The sequence below is a fragment of the Danio aesculapii genome, chromosome 19, assembly GCF_903798145.1.
Source record: "Danio aesculapii chromosome 19, fDanAes4.1, whole genome shotgun sequence".
In the NCBI taxonomy this organism is placed as follows: Eukaryota; Metazoa; Chordata; class Actinopteri; order Cypriniformes; family Danionidae; genus Danio; species Danio aesculapii.
Window position 1 is genome coordinate 45138337 of NC_079453.1, and position 17197 is coordinate 45155533.

Genomic DNA, 17197 nt, shown 5'->3' on the forward strand with positions numbered 1-17197 from the left:
TTGGAATGGCAAAGAAAGCGTTCAGGGCTCCCAGAGTTCATCAAGGCTGCATTTACACTGCATGGTTCAAGTGACTCAATTCTGATTTGTTTCTCCCATGTGATACAGATCGGATTTGGCCCATGTACGTCTAGCAGGAAAAAATCACATGGATTGCGATTTACTCAAATCAGATTCAGGCCTTGTTCATATGTGGAAATGTATCTGATATGAATCGGATCTGTGTCTGCAGTGTAAGCAGGTAGATCGGATTTTCACCTGTCTATGCGTCATTAAAACCGTAGCAAATGATGTCAACTCTGACGCTTTCATTTCAGAACAGACTTCAGCCCCAAACATTAAATCTCACACACGAGGACTAAAACAGCTTTTATAGACCATTTCAATGTGGTGTCATTGGCCTGAACATTTCCAGCTTGTTGTCAAACTATTTCATAACTGTAACAAGAGGCAATTCAATCACATCTTAACATTAAAAAATCTGTCATAACTTTATTTATCAATTTGTTGACCTTTTTGGATTCTCAGAAGATATGGAAAATAAAATTGTAAAACAGGAAGTACGTTAGGACCATTGTTATTGTTTACAGCCCTCAAAATGGTCTCTACTTGTCGTGTAGCGCATTTAAGCATGTTAACAAGAGAGAGCGCAATATCAACCACGTAAACAATCTAAACTAAAATAAAACAATTGCATACATCCAATAGTATGATCCTGCAAGGCCTAGATTAAAAGAAGATGGCCAAATGAGAACTTTTCTGTCATAAACTATAGTAAAACAACTTGTCAAAAAAATATAAAAAAAAAAATAAGCCCTGCGAACACTTTCAATACAGGAATGGAGAACAGAGCGCTCTTTTTTTATCAGCTGTCAGTCAGCGCCCGCTCTTTTTTTTCCTGCTCATTGCGCCTTTTGTTGTGTGCTGTGCAAATACAATCGGATACGAGTCACTTTTAAAAGATGATGTAAGCAGGTCAGCAAACAAAATCGGAATTGACCGCCAAGATCTGCAGTGTAAATGCTGCCCAAGATTCTTTAGATTCATCTTCAATGCCTCCTCCTCCATCTTACCTCAGACATGCTCAATAATGTTCATGTCTGATGACTGGGTTGGCCAATCCTGGAGAAAATTCAGGAACTTTGACATATTGGCTGAAGTATGAGAAGGTGCGCTATCCTGCTGAAGAATTGGCCCTCTCCTGACTGACTTCTGTGAGAAACTTGGGTCCATGCGGGTTCCAATAGATCTTCTGCAGTTTTTGTGATGATTGGGATGCAGTTCAACAGATGATGCATCAGAAAAATAACATTTCTCCATTATGTACACTGTAAAACCCAACAGTCAACTTTATCAAATGAAATGAGTGTAGTTAACTCAAAATTGACTGAAAGTTAATTCTACTCATTTGAAAAGAGTTTTGAACTCAGCGTTGAAGGTAATGAGTTAATTAAATACCTCATTACTTCAATTTAAATGGAGTAAGTTCACAGTACTCATATAGATTAGTTTTTTTAACTCAAATGGTTTGTTGCAATCGGTTTCCTCAAACGATTTGAGTTGCCTTAACTTACTGGGTTTTACAGTACTCAGTTGGTTTGAGTTCTCTTCATTTATTGGGTTTTACTGTGCTCAAATTGCTTCATTTACTCAAATGGATTAAGTTCACAGTACTCATTAGGATTCGTTTTTAAACTTAAATGGTTTGTTGCAAACGGATTCCTCAAACGGTTTGTTACCATAACTTTTTAGGTTTTACAGTGTATGTTTTTTAAAATGTAATGAATAACTTTGCATATTTTAGCACATGCAGTAGATGTTATGTCACTTTTGCCATGCATCTCAGTTACAGGTAACAGAGGATATTAATAATATATGATCACATGACTTAATCATGGTTGGGTGAGTCATAGGGGTAAGGTGTGTCATTGGGTAAACTCCCCAATAGTAAAAATCTTACACCAGTGAACTCCTGTATGGACAACTGGAAATTAGTCTCTTAATTTCTTTAGTGATTCATCATTTGTAGCTACTAAGAAAAAGCTCAAGTCTTGTCATGCTGTTTAATTGCGTTACACCCAGCAAAACGTTCGTTTAAATGCAAAAAGTTGAAGTCACTGCATTACGCAGTGCATCAAATACTAATATATAGCTTTACATGAGTCGGGATACATATTATTGTTTTAAACGACTTGATATGGGAAAAAAATCAGTACAGAAACTGTTGATGGCTGGCCATTTCTCCAGTGCGCATGCGCCATTTTGACAGTACATTTGACGTGATGACGCACCCGAGAGAACCAGGAAGCGCTCAGCCTTTTGTTTTTGTCCGTCTGCAGTGCTCTCATTTTCCACAAGAACTGTGTCGTTTCCGCGGGCCCAAATGGCGACGTTTATTTCTGTCCCGCTGAAGAAGTCCTCGGAGGTCGACCTAGTCAAACCGTTGTCAAAATTTGTCACGGCCACGTATCCTCCGGGTGAGGAGCAGGCGGAGTATCTGCGCGCCGTGGAGGAGCTCAATAAGCTCCGGAAAAGTGCTCTGGGGAGGCCGCTGGACAAACACGAGAGCTCGCTGGAGATCCTGCTGCGGTAAGACATTGGCCTGAAGACGTTATTTTGCTGATGGAGTTTTGTTAATTTGATAATTCTGTCAGTTTCTCCATCGACAGGCCTGTGTCGTAGATTGTTAGTTGATCTAACGTTATATAAACGGCTGTTTGTAGCGCATGTCAGAAGCTGTCGAAACTACCTTAGTTAACCTATTTTATTTAAATTATTCTTATTTAATGTCATTTGACAGCAGAAATGGTTTTATCAAGAGTTTACGGATGACTTCCCAAAAAAACCTTCATAGAAATGAAGTGTTGTTACTAACGTTACCTTGGTTTTTGTTTTTATCAACTTATTATTGACTTGTGTAAATGCTATATATACACACACACACGTAGATTTACACGAATTAATATATGTATTATAGTGTGTGGTACAGGCTAAGAATAATAACGTTTTTGTGTATTTAAAATTCATTCACATCCATGTGATTTATATAAACTAAAATAACAAATTTAAAATGGTGATTAAAAGCATAAAACGACCATTAATATTACCTAAAAGATACATTAATTCACTCGTATAACTTATACGTTGTTTTAAAAGCTGTAATAAAGCAAAATGATGGTCACATCGTACGTCAACCACCCATTTATATTACGTCACTTGCTTCCTGGTTTTGCGTGACTCAGGTGTGTCGTTCACACAGAACTCTTTCAACTGTTAAATAATAAAACATGATTTAACAAAAATGAAGAACAAAATGCATTTTTGAGTTTTTTATAGTATATTTACTGAGGCGTTTAGCTAGTTATAGTCGATTTTTTTAAGAGTCTCCATTACGTCATATGTGAAGTGAAGCAGAATTGGAGGCTGGTTCGTGTGACGTATGACTTTAAGTTTAATTGTGGGAAGTTTTTATAACTGGATACACACTATTACTTCTATCTATAAACCAGCTGATGATTTGCTATGAAAGAGAGGAGGAAATGGCTGGTTAATTTGTTAAGCAAAGTCAGATTTGCTCCTCCATGCTTTCAGCACATCATTTATCTGCCCCATTTGAACCTTTTTTTCCTGCATTGTTTATTGTGAATTCATTGTGTGGTACACTTTGTTCACTTTATTTTCATCTACCTTGTCTGAAAAGACAGATGAACATTGTTACATAATGTTTAACATTGAGAAAGGTAGTTTTCAAATTCATGACATTAGAAGCACTGGACAAAGTACACAAATTAGGAACTAAAAATACAGATGCTCTAAAATAATATTGCTAATTTTTAGGTTAGTTCCTTATTTATCAGGGGTTGCCACAATGAAATGAATTGCCAGTTGTCAATCATATGTTTTAAACAGCGAATACCCTTCCAGCCACAACCAATACTGGGACACAGCCACAACCAATACTGGGACACACACACACACACACACACACACATCACAGCAAATTTTGTTTATCCAATTCACCTATTCACCGTATTCTCCACGTACAAGTGGGCGCAGCCATTTGAATAATTTTGGCTCGAAACTTCCCGTCTTATTTACTTCCATTCATTTTTAAACATTAAAAACAGCTCATTTTGCTGCTTGGTGTTGCAAACTGATATTTTCTTATTATATTATTCTACTTTGTCTGTATTGTCATGCAAACACTTGTTTGTAGAGTAAGTAGTTTGACCGTTTTCTGCCGTTTATTATTCCTAGTCATTTCTCCCATTGGCAGCTGAATCGCCAGTTCTAAAACAATCGCAAAAACGTGCACACTTCCGCATTGAAGAATAAGGTCAATAGCACATGTGTTTGGACTTGTGGGGGAAACCAGAGCACTGGGAGGAAACCCACGCTAGCACGGGGAGAACATGCAAACTCCACACAGAAATGCCAACTGGCTCAGCCGGGACTCGAACCAGAGACTTTCTTGCTTAGTGCTAACCACTGAGCTATCGTGCTGCCCAAAAATATTGTTGCTTAAGTCAAATTATGTAATTTTAAAAAATAAACTTACCCGTTTAGATGATAATACACACATGCATATGTTAATTTATACAGTGGGCTTAAATAGGTAACTTATTTACATCACATTTAGATTACCGAGCAACTGAAAATCATGACCGGTTTAGGTCAACTTTATTTGTATAGCACCTTTAAACAACATGAATGTTGACCAAAGTGCTTTACAGACATGGCAAAATAGCAGACAATTAGAGAAACAGGACAGTATATAATACAATCAAATATAAAATAAAAAATACAAATTATAAGTAAGCCAAAGAGAATAGGAAAACACTTGTAGATGAAGCTCTAATTCCTCATAGTAATGTGTTCTAAAGTTTTGGAGCATAGACTAAGAAAGCCTTGTCTCCTTTTAATTTTCATGGGGGGTTTAAGAACAATTAGCTGGAGCTGAGCTGAGGACCTAATGGGAGATCTTTGTGCTTAGAGATCTTTGGTAGAGCTTTAAATACATGAGTTAAAACTTTAAAATCTAATTTTCAGTTGACGGTAATGTTTTTTGACCACCAGTCAAAATAGCTGCTAAAATTTACTATGATTTATTAAATTTAATTTCATGTAATTTTTAGTTTTCATAGTTTTGATCGTAGTTTTTGTCTACTAAAACAGGAATTGTCAATCGGTGGGCCGCGACCCTCTAGTGAGCCTTAGCAATCCTGCTGGTGGGACTTGAGATAGCTTAAAATTAACTCTCAAAATTATACTATAATATTTGGATTTCATTATTAATATGCTATATTAAAATGATCAAAGTATTGCACTTTCTCCTGTTCTGTGATTGATTATTTCAGACTTGGTGCAAAAACTCATGATTGCGTCTGCAACTAGCACACGCAAGTCTGTTTATTCATAAACCATGCGTGAGGTGAAAGTGAACGTCTCTTTTTGTGTATTTTTGTGTGAACGATTTAATATATCTGCATAGTTGTCCAAATTAATATCCTGTGAGTGTTATATAATGGGCACACGCCCATACACAAGGATCTAGCGAGGCTTAATGGTGTTTCTGCCATAGAATGTAAAATAAACGTACATGTGAGCTTCAGACGCGCTCTGGTGGAGCTGTTCACTGTTCCTGTCAGCGACCTCCCAATAATATCCAGCTGCGAACTCAAGCGCCATCAGATCGACGCATTTCAACAGATTTCAGCAGTCTTTATGTTAGTAGATATTTAAAAGTCGTTATTCAGTCAGTCCAGTTTAAAGCAGAAACTGGTCTTTTGCAATATCCCTGTTGATGTGGATGTGGAAAAATTAAAATAAATAAAATGCAGATAATAGAAAATAATCGAAGACATAACGAATGTATAATACATGATATTAAATAAGGGATAAAATGAGCATTTCATACAAACATTTTAGAGAAAATGTCAGACAGGTGGGCCTTCAGAAATTGATTGGAGAAAGTGGACCCCGAAGTGTAAAAAGGTTGAGAACTTCTGTAGTAAAACAACCTCAAAAATGTGATTTTTTTTTTTTTTTTTTTTTTTTTTTTTTTTTAATTATTATTTATTTATTTTTATTTATTTATTTTTTTATTATTATTAATTAATCAATTTATTTATTTATTTATTTTAAACATATTATTATAATGACTTTTTAATTAATTTTTTTTATTAATTTATTTATTTTAAATATATTATTATAATAACTTTTTTGTTTGTTTGTTTGTTTGTTTATTTATTGTTTTATTTATTTATTTATTTATTTTAAATATATTATTATAATAACTTTTTTATTTATTTGTTTTTTTATTTTTTTATTTTTTTATTTTAATATATTATTATAATAACTTTTTTATTTATTTGTTTTTTTAAATTAATTTATTTATTTTAAATATATTATTATAATAACTTTTTTGTTTGTTTATTTATTTATTGTTTTATTTATTTATTTATTTATTTATTTTAAATATATTATTATAATAACTTTTTTGTTTGTTTATTTATTTATTGTTTTATTTATTTATTTATTTATTTATTTTAAATATATTATTATAATAACTTTTTTATTTATTTGTTTTTTTAAATTAATTTATTTATTTTAAATATATTATTATAATAACTTTTTTGTTTGTTTATTTATTTATTGTTTTATTTATTTATTTATTTATTTATTTTAAATATATTATTATAATAACTTTTTTGTTTGTTTATTTATTTATTGTTTTATTTATTTATTTATTTATTTATTTATTTTAAATATATTATTATAATAACTTTTTTATTTATTTGTTTATTTTTTTATTTATTTTTTTATTTTAATATATTATTATAATAACTTTTTTATTTATTTGTTTTGGGTTTTTTTTTTTTTTACGGAAATGATTTTTGACCAATAGTTTTAGTTGTAGTCTACTAAAACATCTTCTAAAATTTGTGATTTTTATTATATATATTTTTTTTATTTTATGGGTTGATGGAAGTGTTTTTTTGACCAACAGTCTTAGTATTTGTCTTCTAAAATATCCTTTCTGTCCACCACTGAGAATTGTAGATTTTTCCACAGTCACGGTCTGCATTTCATTATTGGTTTAATTCAGTGGAGGTAATGAAGCATCTGGGCCTTACGCCATCTGCAGAGTGAATGAGAGCCGTGTGTTGCTATAGGATTACACTTTTTTGTTTTGTTTGTTTGCTGCTTTGTATCCATGCCGAATGGTCAAGATAAATGGCCTGCTTTGTAGCTACTAGTTAAACTGGTGTTTGGTTTGTATGACGAAGGCCTCTTGGGCACTCCTTCCGTGGTTTTCCCCCTTCAGCCATCTTCTTTTTATAGCTCTTGGACACAGGGAATGGCAGATAGAGAGCATATATGGAGCAGAGATGAGTGGAAATGCTCCTCTCTCCATTCAGGAAGGAAGGGTTTTTGTGATTGGTGTCACTGGTTTTCTGCGTAACAATGAGGTTGAGTAACTTCTGTAACGTCACTTGCTTCTTGTTTACAGACTGGCAGTCACATGAGAGTGCTGTCATGCCTAATTCAAGTTGTGGCATTTAGGGCTGTGCAATATGACAGTGTATATGTGCTGCACGATATGTAGTTTTAGCGTTTACAAGTGAAGAAATTTTTCACAGTATTTCCTATAATATTTTTTCTTCTGGTGAAAGTTGTTTGATCTCGGCTGGAATCAATACAGTTTTTAATTTTTTAAAAACATTTCAAGGTCAATATTATTAGCCCTTTAAGCAATTATTTTTTTTGTTTGCCTACAGAACAAACCATTGCTATACAATGACTTGCCTGAATACCCTAACCCCCCTAATTAACCTAGTTAAGCCTTTAAATGTCACTTTAAGCTGAATACTAATATTTTGAAAAATATCTAGTAAAATATTGGGTACTGTCATCATGTCAAAGGTAAAATAAATCAGTTATTAGAAATGAGTTATTAAAACTATTATGATTAGCAATAATTTGAAAGAAAGTCTTTAGTCTCCGTTAAACAGAAATTGGGGAAATATAATAATTCAGAAAGGCTAATAATTTTGACTTCAACTGTATATTACAATGTGCAAATCTCCAATAGTCACATTACAGGATCTGTTATGTCAAGTTGGGACTACAATTAACCAGAAAACAGAGTTCACATGCAAAGTTTAACCCTAATAAAGTGACATCGTTTTTATGGTGGGATTTCATGCGAAATTAAACCATTTAGGCAAAAGACATTTTTAAATATAAAGCTTTTAAAAGATTAATTTGTATTTAATTATTTATACAATTAAGACTACAGTAGTCCACATTTAAAATAATCAACGATTGTCCTAGGACAAGAAAGGGTGTTGTTAAATATTTTTGAAAATATTGAATGCTGTATACCACAGGTGTCAAAGCCAGTTCCTGGAGTGCCACAGCTCTGCACAGTTTAGTTCCAACCCTTCTTCAACACACTGAAGCTGCGGTCACACTATAGTTTTGAGCTTGCGAAATTCTGTCGTACGGCGCTGCGAAAAGGGGTTGAATTAAACAAGATGATTAGACATTAAAAAAAGCGAGCGATTGCTCCATATTTTAAATTACTGTCCAGAGAGGTCATGTTTTGATCCTCGATTGGTCTCACGCAGTCAAGTGATGCGATATCGCAAGTCATGAGTTCACCAAGCTTGAACTTTCCAATGCAACGATCTGCGACACTTGACGCACGAGTTTGCGTTTCCGGTCTGACACATTTGCATGCGTATGAATGGAAGCCTACGAGAAGAAAAGTGCAGTGTGACCGCAGCCTTACCTGGAGGTTTCAAACAAGCCTAAAGCACTCAATTGGTTTGATCAGGTGTGTTTAAATAGGGTTGGAACTAAACTGTGCAGAGCTCCGGCCCTTCAGGAACTGAGTTTCACACGTGTGCTGTATAAAGTGTTGTTCTAAAGCTGATTGTTTAATTTCTGTATCTCAATACTGTTAGACTGTTGATTTATTTCATTTATATCTTTGTTCTGTTGTATTAATTTATGCTTGTATTTTATTATATCTTATGCAGTCCCACTCCCTATCAATGTAAAATTAGAAATTCTTCCCAAATAGTTATTCATATTGTGAAGTTATACTCTTATTGCAATATATATCATTAAAAAAAATAAAATAAATAAATAAATAAATAAAAAAATATATATATATATATCACAATTTCTTTTCAATATCATACAGCCTTTTTGTATGAATCAGAAAAGTGTATAGTTTCATATTATGCTCTATTAAATTTTTCATGGTGTCACAAAATACGTTGTTTACCGTAATACTTTTTCATCATTTATATGCTGCAATAGTACATGTGATTATGGGTATGCAGACAGAAACATGAATAACATTGGACCTTTAATCATTAGTTTTGAAGAGGTGTTTTATATTTTATTAATATAATTTTAGAATATTTATCATTGATCCCAATCAGATCACAGTCCAAGGACACCTGAATTGGATAAACCAAATTTGCTTCTAGTGTATGACTGTGTGTGTGTGTGAATGCGAGAGTGTATGGGCATTTCCCAGTACTGGGTTGAGACTGGAAGGTCATCCACTTTGTAAAACATATGCTGGAATAGTTGGCAGTTCATTCCACTGTGGTGACCCCTGATGAATAAGGGAGTAAGATAAAGTAAAATGAATAAGAATTTTTATCATGTGGTCAATATGTACTATTAATCGATTGATTTTACAGAAAGGGTAATATATTATGATGTATATTATTATTATTATTATCATCATTGATATGAGAATTTTTGTTGCCCAGCATTATTGTCATTATGGTTTAAACTCCTGAAGAAACTAAATAATAATGATAATAATAATAATATTTCCCACACTTTTAATTTCAACAGTTGTTTGTCTCTCTCTTTTGCTCCCCTCCAGATATTATGATCAGCTCTGTGCAATCGAACCCAAATTTCCCTTTCCAGAGGTATCTGTCATTCACTGGCACTGACGTGTCCTGTTATAACAATAATTGTTTATAATATAACCATATGCAGTAGTGCCTGCAACTAATACCTAACTATTTTTGTTTGTTTGTTTCAGTTATGTCTAACATTCACATGGAAAGATGCTTTTGATAAAGGATCTCTTTTTGGAGGCTCGGTCAAGCTTGGTGAGTTGATGCATCATTCAAAACAAAAACAGAATGTGTGCATATAAACAAACGTGTGCCAGATTCATTTAAAGGGATAGTTCACACAAAAAGGTACGTTTAATTTACTCACTGCTGCCTCACACTTGAGTGGTTTTAAACTTTTATGAATTATATATTCCGTTGAACACAAAATAAGATAATGTGAAGAATTTTGGAGTGGGGGGATGCAGCAATTAACATACATAGTAGGAATAAAAAAATACTATGGAAGTCAATGGCTGGAACATTATTCAATATATCTTATATTGTGTTCGACAGAAGAAAAAACTTTTGAAACAAGTAACGGATGAGTAAACAATGGCAGATTTTCTTGGGGGTGAACTGTCCCCTTAATTCGTCTGTGCTGTGTGTTGTTAGTAATGTTAGATACTTCTACTTTCATTTTGCACAGCTAAAGTGCCTTATGGATAGGGCTGGGTCAATAAACAATATATCGAATCACAATGAAATTTAAGTCAATAACAATGATAAGCACTGGACATGTTTGCTCTATTGATCCTAAGAGCCAATCACACAGCAGAAATATGCAACAACAGGTATCTACAGTTGTGTTGATATTAGAGATTCACAGAAATTTTAGTTCAATTATCCGCCTAAAATAGGTCATGCTGCGTCACCCAGTATTGTTTAGCACTCTCGTTTCACTTTCCCGTCAGCAGTATCCCCCTTCATTCATGGTTGGTATACTCTTTTAAAAAGTGGAAGCATTAACAACTTATATCAAAATATATATTATTACCGTTCAATATAGATGTTAATTGTCGAGATTGCATTTTTGCCATATCGCCCAGCCCTATTAAATTCATTTGAACCATTTGGACTTGGATTCTTTACCACAGATGTAACTTAAAAGAATGTGAATACAGTTTGGTTCATTTTCTTTGTAGTGTAAATAGATATTAAACATCTGTCCTCCATATTCGGAGGAAACCTGCACCTCATCCAGTTAAAATTAAAGGCGTTACTTTGAGATTCCTGCTTATGTGCATATTAATAACGTTCTCTAATACTAACATAACTTACACTTTACAACTCTTGTCCCAATTTATGCTTTTTAATTATTGCATATTTGTTTATTACATATTACATCTCAAATTAAGGATGTTAATTTTGTGCTACTGTTATTTTGGACCAAGGTATGTATGGAGCATCTTTGTGTCAAAAGTGCTTCGTTAATTTATTAATTTTGTTAGAAATTTAGTCTTTTGAAACTGGATTTTGCTGATAAAAATGTGACATCTTATGGAATTGTACAACCATTGCATTACTTTTTTACACCTGAGAGTGAAATGTATACAAGTAAAATTCAAATTATTAAGCAATCATGAGTTCAGTAAACTAAAAGGAAATGAACTTCATTCATTGTTAAAAATTATTTATAGTAATTTATAATATATTTAGCCTTCAACACTTCAACTCTTGTTCAACACTTTTGAATTGTGTTGATAGAAATGTGGCAAACCTAATAGAACTGGGCACAACCATTGTATCTGTTTTTGTTTTCATCTGAAAGTGAAAATGTATACAAGTAAAATTCATTTAATTGTGATTAATGAACTTTTTTATTTGGGCATTTATTCAAAACAATCAAATTTGGACTGTTCATGAGCCATCATGAGTTTAATAAATTCAAAGAAATCTAACAATTAATTCCAGTAAATCAATGGTATAATTAAATTCTCATCACTATTAAAATAAGTTTTGTATCAGTTTTTTAATGCTTATGAGATGCACTGTGGTTTTAGTTAAAAAAATATAAGTGACTATTTTATAAAACGATTCTTTCGTTTAATTAGGGCCCCAAATGCGAAAAACATATACAAATATTAAATGCATAGACGTGTTATTCACTAAAGAAAATTTCATGTGGTTTTGTCATCTAATTGCTTCAGCTGCCTATACACTACTGGAGTCTGGACACGAACAAAATTTCAACATACACCACAACAGTTATAATATTAAGTCACGTTCTATTTGCATCTAATTTAAAAACATAATTCAATGCTACAATTCTGCAGATTTTAGCAAAATTTAGCATATTAGAAATATACATTGTCTAAAAGTAAACTGTGATCACTCCATTAGGCAATGCAGACATTTACATAGCATGTGTCCAGATTATTTTGGGAATCTTTATTCCAAATCATTTGCTTACACTCTGAAACAGCAGTCCTTCTCTGATGATATCAGTTTGACAGATTAGGTGATGTTTAGCCATGCCCTACATTCATTAGTTTGCCGCAAGTGAAGGATAAGAGGCAGAGCATAAATAAAACCTCACCCCCTACTCAATATTCTATATATAAGTTGGAAATATGTCATGATACTGAAATACAAGTCTGCAGCAACTTCCAGTTCACACTAACTTCCATTGGATGTTTTATCTTGTCTGTGTTTCAGCATTGGCGAGTCTGGGCTACGAGAAGACGTGTGTGTTGTTTAATGTGGGCGCTCTGGCCAGTCAGATCGCTTCCGAGCAGAATCTCGACAATGATGAGGGACTGAAAACTGCCGCCAAGTTCTACCAGGTTAAAGTCTGACCTTATTATGCTGCTTTTTACAAGATGTAAAATAAGACTCTGTCTTTAGAGTGTGTGTGAGAAGTTTCAGCTCAAAATAACACACAAATGATGTTTTTAACTCATTGAAACTGCCGCTTTTAGGCTCATTTTAGGGACTGTCGCTTTAAATTCAAATGAGGTTGTGTGCTTTTCAAAAGTGGGCGGAGCTACAAATGCCTATGTGTCAGCTTAGTGGCAGATTCAAAAACAAGACTAGCCTCTAGAGATGCGCGGATGGGCTTTTATTTCATCCGCAACCGCATCACAAAACTCATCATCCGTCCGCCATCCATCCGCGCCAATATTTTTGACCAATTTTTGAAACCGCACCCGCCCGCCATCTGCTGATTGGGCTCTTTATTTGAATGGCTTATTCATTTTTATTATTAAATGAATGTTTCTTTATTGATTATTAGAGAATAGAGAATGACTTTAATGTAGACATGTAGTTAATCCAAACGTGCAAGCCAAATCCAGCATTAATTGACGATGCTTTAAAGTGACGCTAAACGAGACGAGGACGTGTCTTTGGTTCTCGAGTCTTTTCCTTGCGTCCTTCCCTCGCATCCCGGAGGGGTGGAGCTAAGACACGAGGAAAGAAAGCAAGGAAAGGAAACGTGGATGCACAAATAAGAAATGAGAAGCACCCTATAAAGCTCTCAGAATATCCAACACGAATATCAGCAGTGAACTCCGTCTCCGATCGGCGCACAGGGACAAAAATAAATAAATAGTCTAAATTAAACGCACTGTACTGTACATTTTTTTATTGTAGCCTAATAGAAAACGCATTTTGACACATCATTTCAACATGCTGCTATTTAGCCTACTACTAAATGACTATTTCACTTTATTTTTAAGCAAATAGATAGAATAATAAGTCATTTACATTATAGCCTAATAATGTTCACATTTGTAGTTGTCCATAGCAACCCCAAAAACTTATCTGCTTGCCTTGCACATTAATTAATGGGCACAGTTTTTCGACTATTTTTTTATTTATTTATTTTTTTGCTGTGGAAGTTACTACTACGCTCGCGACAAAGAAATTCTGGCAAAATAACCTTAAGCCTCAGAACGTAAAAGCGAGGCCAAATAACTAATACACAACATGTCTAGTATAGAACAGGCTAAACCAATATGAACGTAAAATTATCAGCTGACCGAACTCAAAAGTTTATATTAAACATGGGCTATGTGTAGTCTAGATAACATAGGCTAATTGGTTTAATATGCCTGACCTTAGGTCTAGTTTGAATTTTCTTGGCACTATGCAGGAACAAAATAGCATCTACAGTGTTAGGATTCAGACGAGAGCGCCTGGCCTCTATAACGCGCCCTGCTGCACTGAAGGAGCGCTCGCTCACAGCACTTGTGGCTCATAGACTCGACTAGACATATTACTACCTGATGAAAATTTGACTATTTCAAAGTGTGCTAGATTTTTTTGGATGTAGGTATGGTCAGATCATATTTAACAATTTATACATATTTTTTTTATTTGATTGGTACAACCGCCCGCCACCCGCCCGAATTTAATTAAAATATTATTTTTCGTCACGTCATCCGCCCGATCCGCGGATCCGCGGCTGTAACCGCCAACCGCGCATCTCTACTAGCCTCATAAGCTAATGAGGGAGAGATCATCACTAATGGGCGGGGCTTTCCCCCTCTGATGACCCGTACAAAGGGAGAATGTCAATCAAAATGTTTCTTTTTATCAAGTGTGACTATAAAAAATAAAGTTAATAAATGTTTACCATTAGATGCTGGTTATATTTACAGACTGTTGCCACACAACTGTGTTTATACCACTTTAAAAAGTGATTTTTGCATAGTAGGTCCCCTTTAAATCTTTCTAAAGCAAATGTAAATGTTTAATTACCTCTCATTCTCAAACAAATTCTGTCTGTTTCCAGCTGGCGAGTGGAGCGTTTGCTCATATAAAGGACACCGTTTTGTCTGCCCTGAATCGAGAACCCACCATGGACATCTCTCCCGAAACAGTGGGCACGCTCAGTCAGATCATGCTCAGTCAGGCTCAGGAGGTCTTCGTTCTCAAGGCCACTTCTGGTGCGTCTGTGTTTATGTTTGGCCGTTTTTGTGTTTACAGATGACACATAATTTTAATTGCTTGGTGTTTAATATCACAGACAAGATGAAGGACGCCATTGTTGCTAAGCTTGCCAACCAGGCGGCAGATTATTACGGAGACGCGTTTAAGCAATGCCAATACAAAGAGAATCTGCCTAAGGTATGTACAGCTGCTAGTACACACGACATACGGTTAACATAGGGAAGAGGATCCACTAGGGGTCACTAGAGACTGTTTAATATTAGTCAAAGATGCCCACACACTGCATGCAACAATCACTGTTGGTGTGTCTGTATACTTGCATTTAGGGCTGGGCATTATAGCAGAAGATTTAATCAACATACAATAAAAGTGTCACTAGACTGTTTTATTATTATTCTCTTTATTAACCATTAGGCTAAAAAGTTCTATTCTGAGTGCACCTTTATGCAAGTTTTCAACAAGATGGAAATGTAAAAACAACCAATTCTGAATGAAATACGAAGGCAAAAATGTTGTTAAATGTATCCTGTGTATTCAGAAATGGTATAAAACTAAATATGTATATATTTCTTGGCCAAAATGTAAAGTTTATAGATCAATTTGAACTGTTCAAGCTAAAAATGAATGAGTAAAATTACTGAAACTTTATTATACTATTAATATGCTGTTATTACTGACAGTATTTTTAAAGCAAAGAAAATAAGCGCAGCATATTAGCGCAAATATGAAACGCATTCCTCTGTGCTTCAAAATATTACGTTTTCAACAAGATGTAAATGTAAAGCAACCGATTAAAATGTAAAAAAAATCTGGATTAAATATGAAGGCAAAACGTTTCTTAAATGTATCCTGTGTATTCAGAAATGATATAGAAGTAAAAATTGATGTTTCTTAGCCGAAATGTAAATAAGCTGTTTTAGAGGTCGATTTGAACTGTTTAAAGTAAAAATGAAGGAGTAAAAGGACTGAAACTCTATTATACTATTAATATGTTGTTGTTATTATTAACAGTATTTTTTTAAAGCAAAGAAAATAAATCCAGCATATTAGCGCAAACATGAAACCTGTTTCTCTGTGCTCAAATATAAAAAGTTTCGAATAGGATGTAAATGTAAAAACAACCGATTGTTTAAAATATATTTATGAAATATGAAGGCAAAAAGTTTCCTAAATATATCCTGTGTATCCAGAAATAATATAAAACCAAATATGTAAATAATTCTTAGCCGAATGTAAAGTTTAAAGATCAATTTAAACAGTTCAAACTAAAACTTTAAGGAGTAAAATTACTGAAACTCGATTATACTGTTAATAGGTTGTTGTTGTTATGTTATTATTATTAATTGTGCTCCAACTTTTTTCATGTAAATGTATATATTGAGTTTGGTTTGACTATTTGATGCATGTTTTTTCATTTCACTTGCATCTTGCGCTTTTTTCAGTGCCTTGTGCATGAAACAAAGTAAAGAAGGAAAGAAAAAGGAATGGAAATGTCAATTGTGTGACACTGCCAAAATATTGTAATGTGGAACTTCCAATCATTAAAAACTCAACATACATTAAATATAAGAATTGGGATGATTTCATTAAAGCTAATTCAGTTTGCTGTTAACATCAATTATTACCATTCATGAATGTAAAAAAATTCAATTTAGTCATCAAAATGTTGTCATTTTTTGGGGTCACACTTTATTTGAAGGTAAAAATTCTCCCTAATAAAAAATAGTTAAGTAGTTGTTAGGTTTAGGTACTAGAAAGCATTAGGGATGTAGAATACCATCATACTTCAAAAGTGCTAATAACAACACTACACCCTGTCCTAATACCAAACAATTAACATAGACTTTTACCACAATAAACTCCTAATTTGCTGCTTATTAATAGTTAGGTAGTTGTTAGATTTAGGTATTGGGTAGCAATGTAGAGTATGATCATACTTCATAAGTGCTAATAAACAGCCAATATTTGTAATAATTGTAATAATAATTGTGGAACCAACATTACTACTTGCTATACACTTTTATACACATATACACTTATTTAACAACACACTTTACATGCCAATTTGCACATAACAGCTGCTCATATAACGTTGTATATAGTAATAAACATGTACATACACTTGTCAATCTGTATATTTGCACTCATTACTTACTCTATTTTTTAAAATATATTTATTATCTGTTTTTTGTCCTGTCTCTGTAATTCTGTTGCACTGTAGAAGCTCTGTCACCAAAACAAATTCCTCGTATGTGTGAACATACCTGGCAATAAAGCTCTTTCTGATTCTGATAAAAAATATTTTAATAATAGGCATATACTGTAGGTAATAGGCCAGTAGTCAATACTTAAACTAAAGTGTTACA

At 33.6% G+C, this 17197-nt stretch overlaps 2 protein-coding genes across 3 annotated transcripts in view; both read left to right on the forward strand.

Annotated features, from left to right (window-relative positions):
- Positions 1–17197, forward strand: part of arpp21 (cAMP-regulated phosphoprotein, 21) — a 164859-nt gene that overhangs the window by 66251 nt on the left and 81411 nt on the right. The window lies entirely within an intron of this gene.
- The window catches only part of pdcd6ip (programmed cell death 6 interacting protein), a 38143-nt gene continuing 23231 nt past the window's right edge, over positions 2286–17197 (forward strand). For both annotated transcript variants that reach the window (XM_056479690.1, XM_056479691.1), the window contains exons 1-6: positions 2286–2589; positions 9917–9965; positions 10082–10151; positions 12594–12721; positions 14674–14827; positions 14908–15008. In XM_056479690.1, coding sequence (XP_056335665.1) covers positions 2384–2589; positions 9917–9965; positions 10082–10151; positions 12594–12721; positions 14674–14827; positions 14908–15008 — 708 coding nt within the window. In that variant the 5' untranslated portion in view covers positions 2286–2383. The remainder of the gene's footprint in view (positions 2590–9916; positions 9966–10081; positions 10152–12593; positions 12722–14673; positions 14828–14907; positions 15009–17197) is intronic.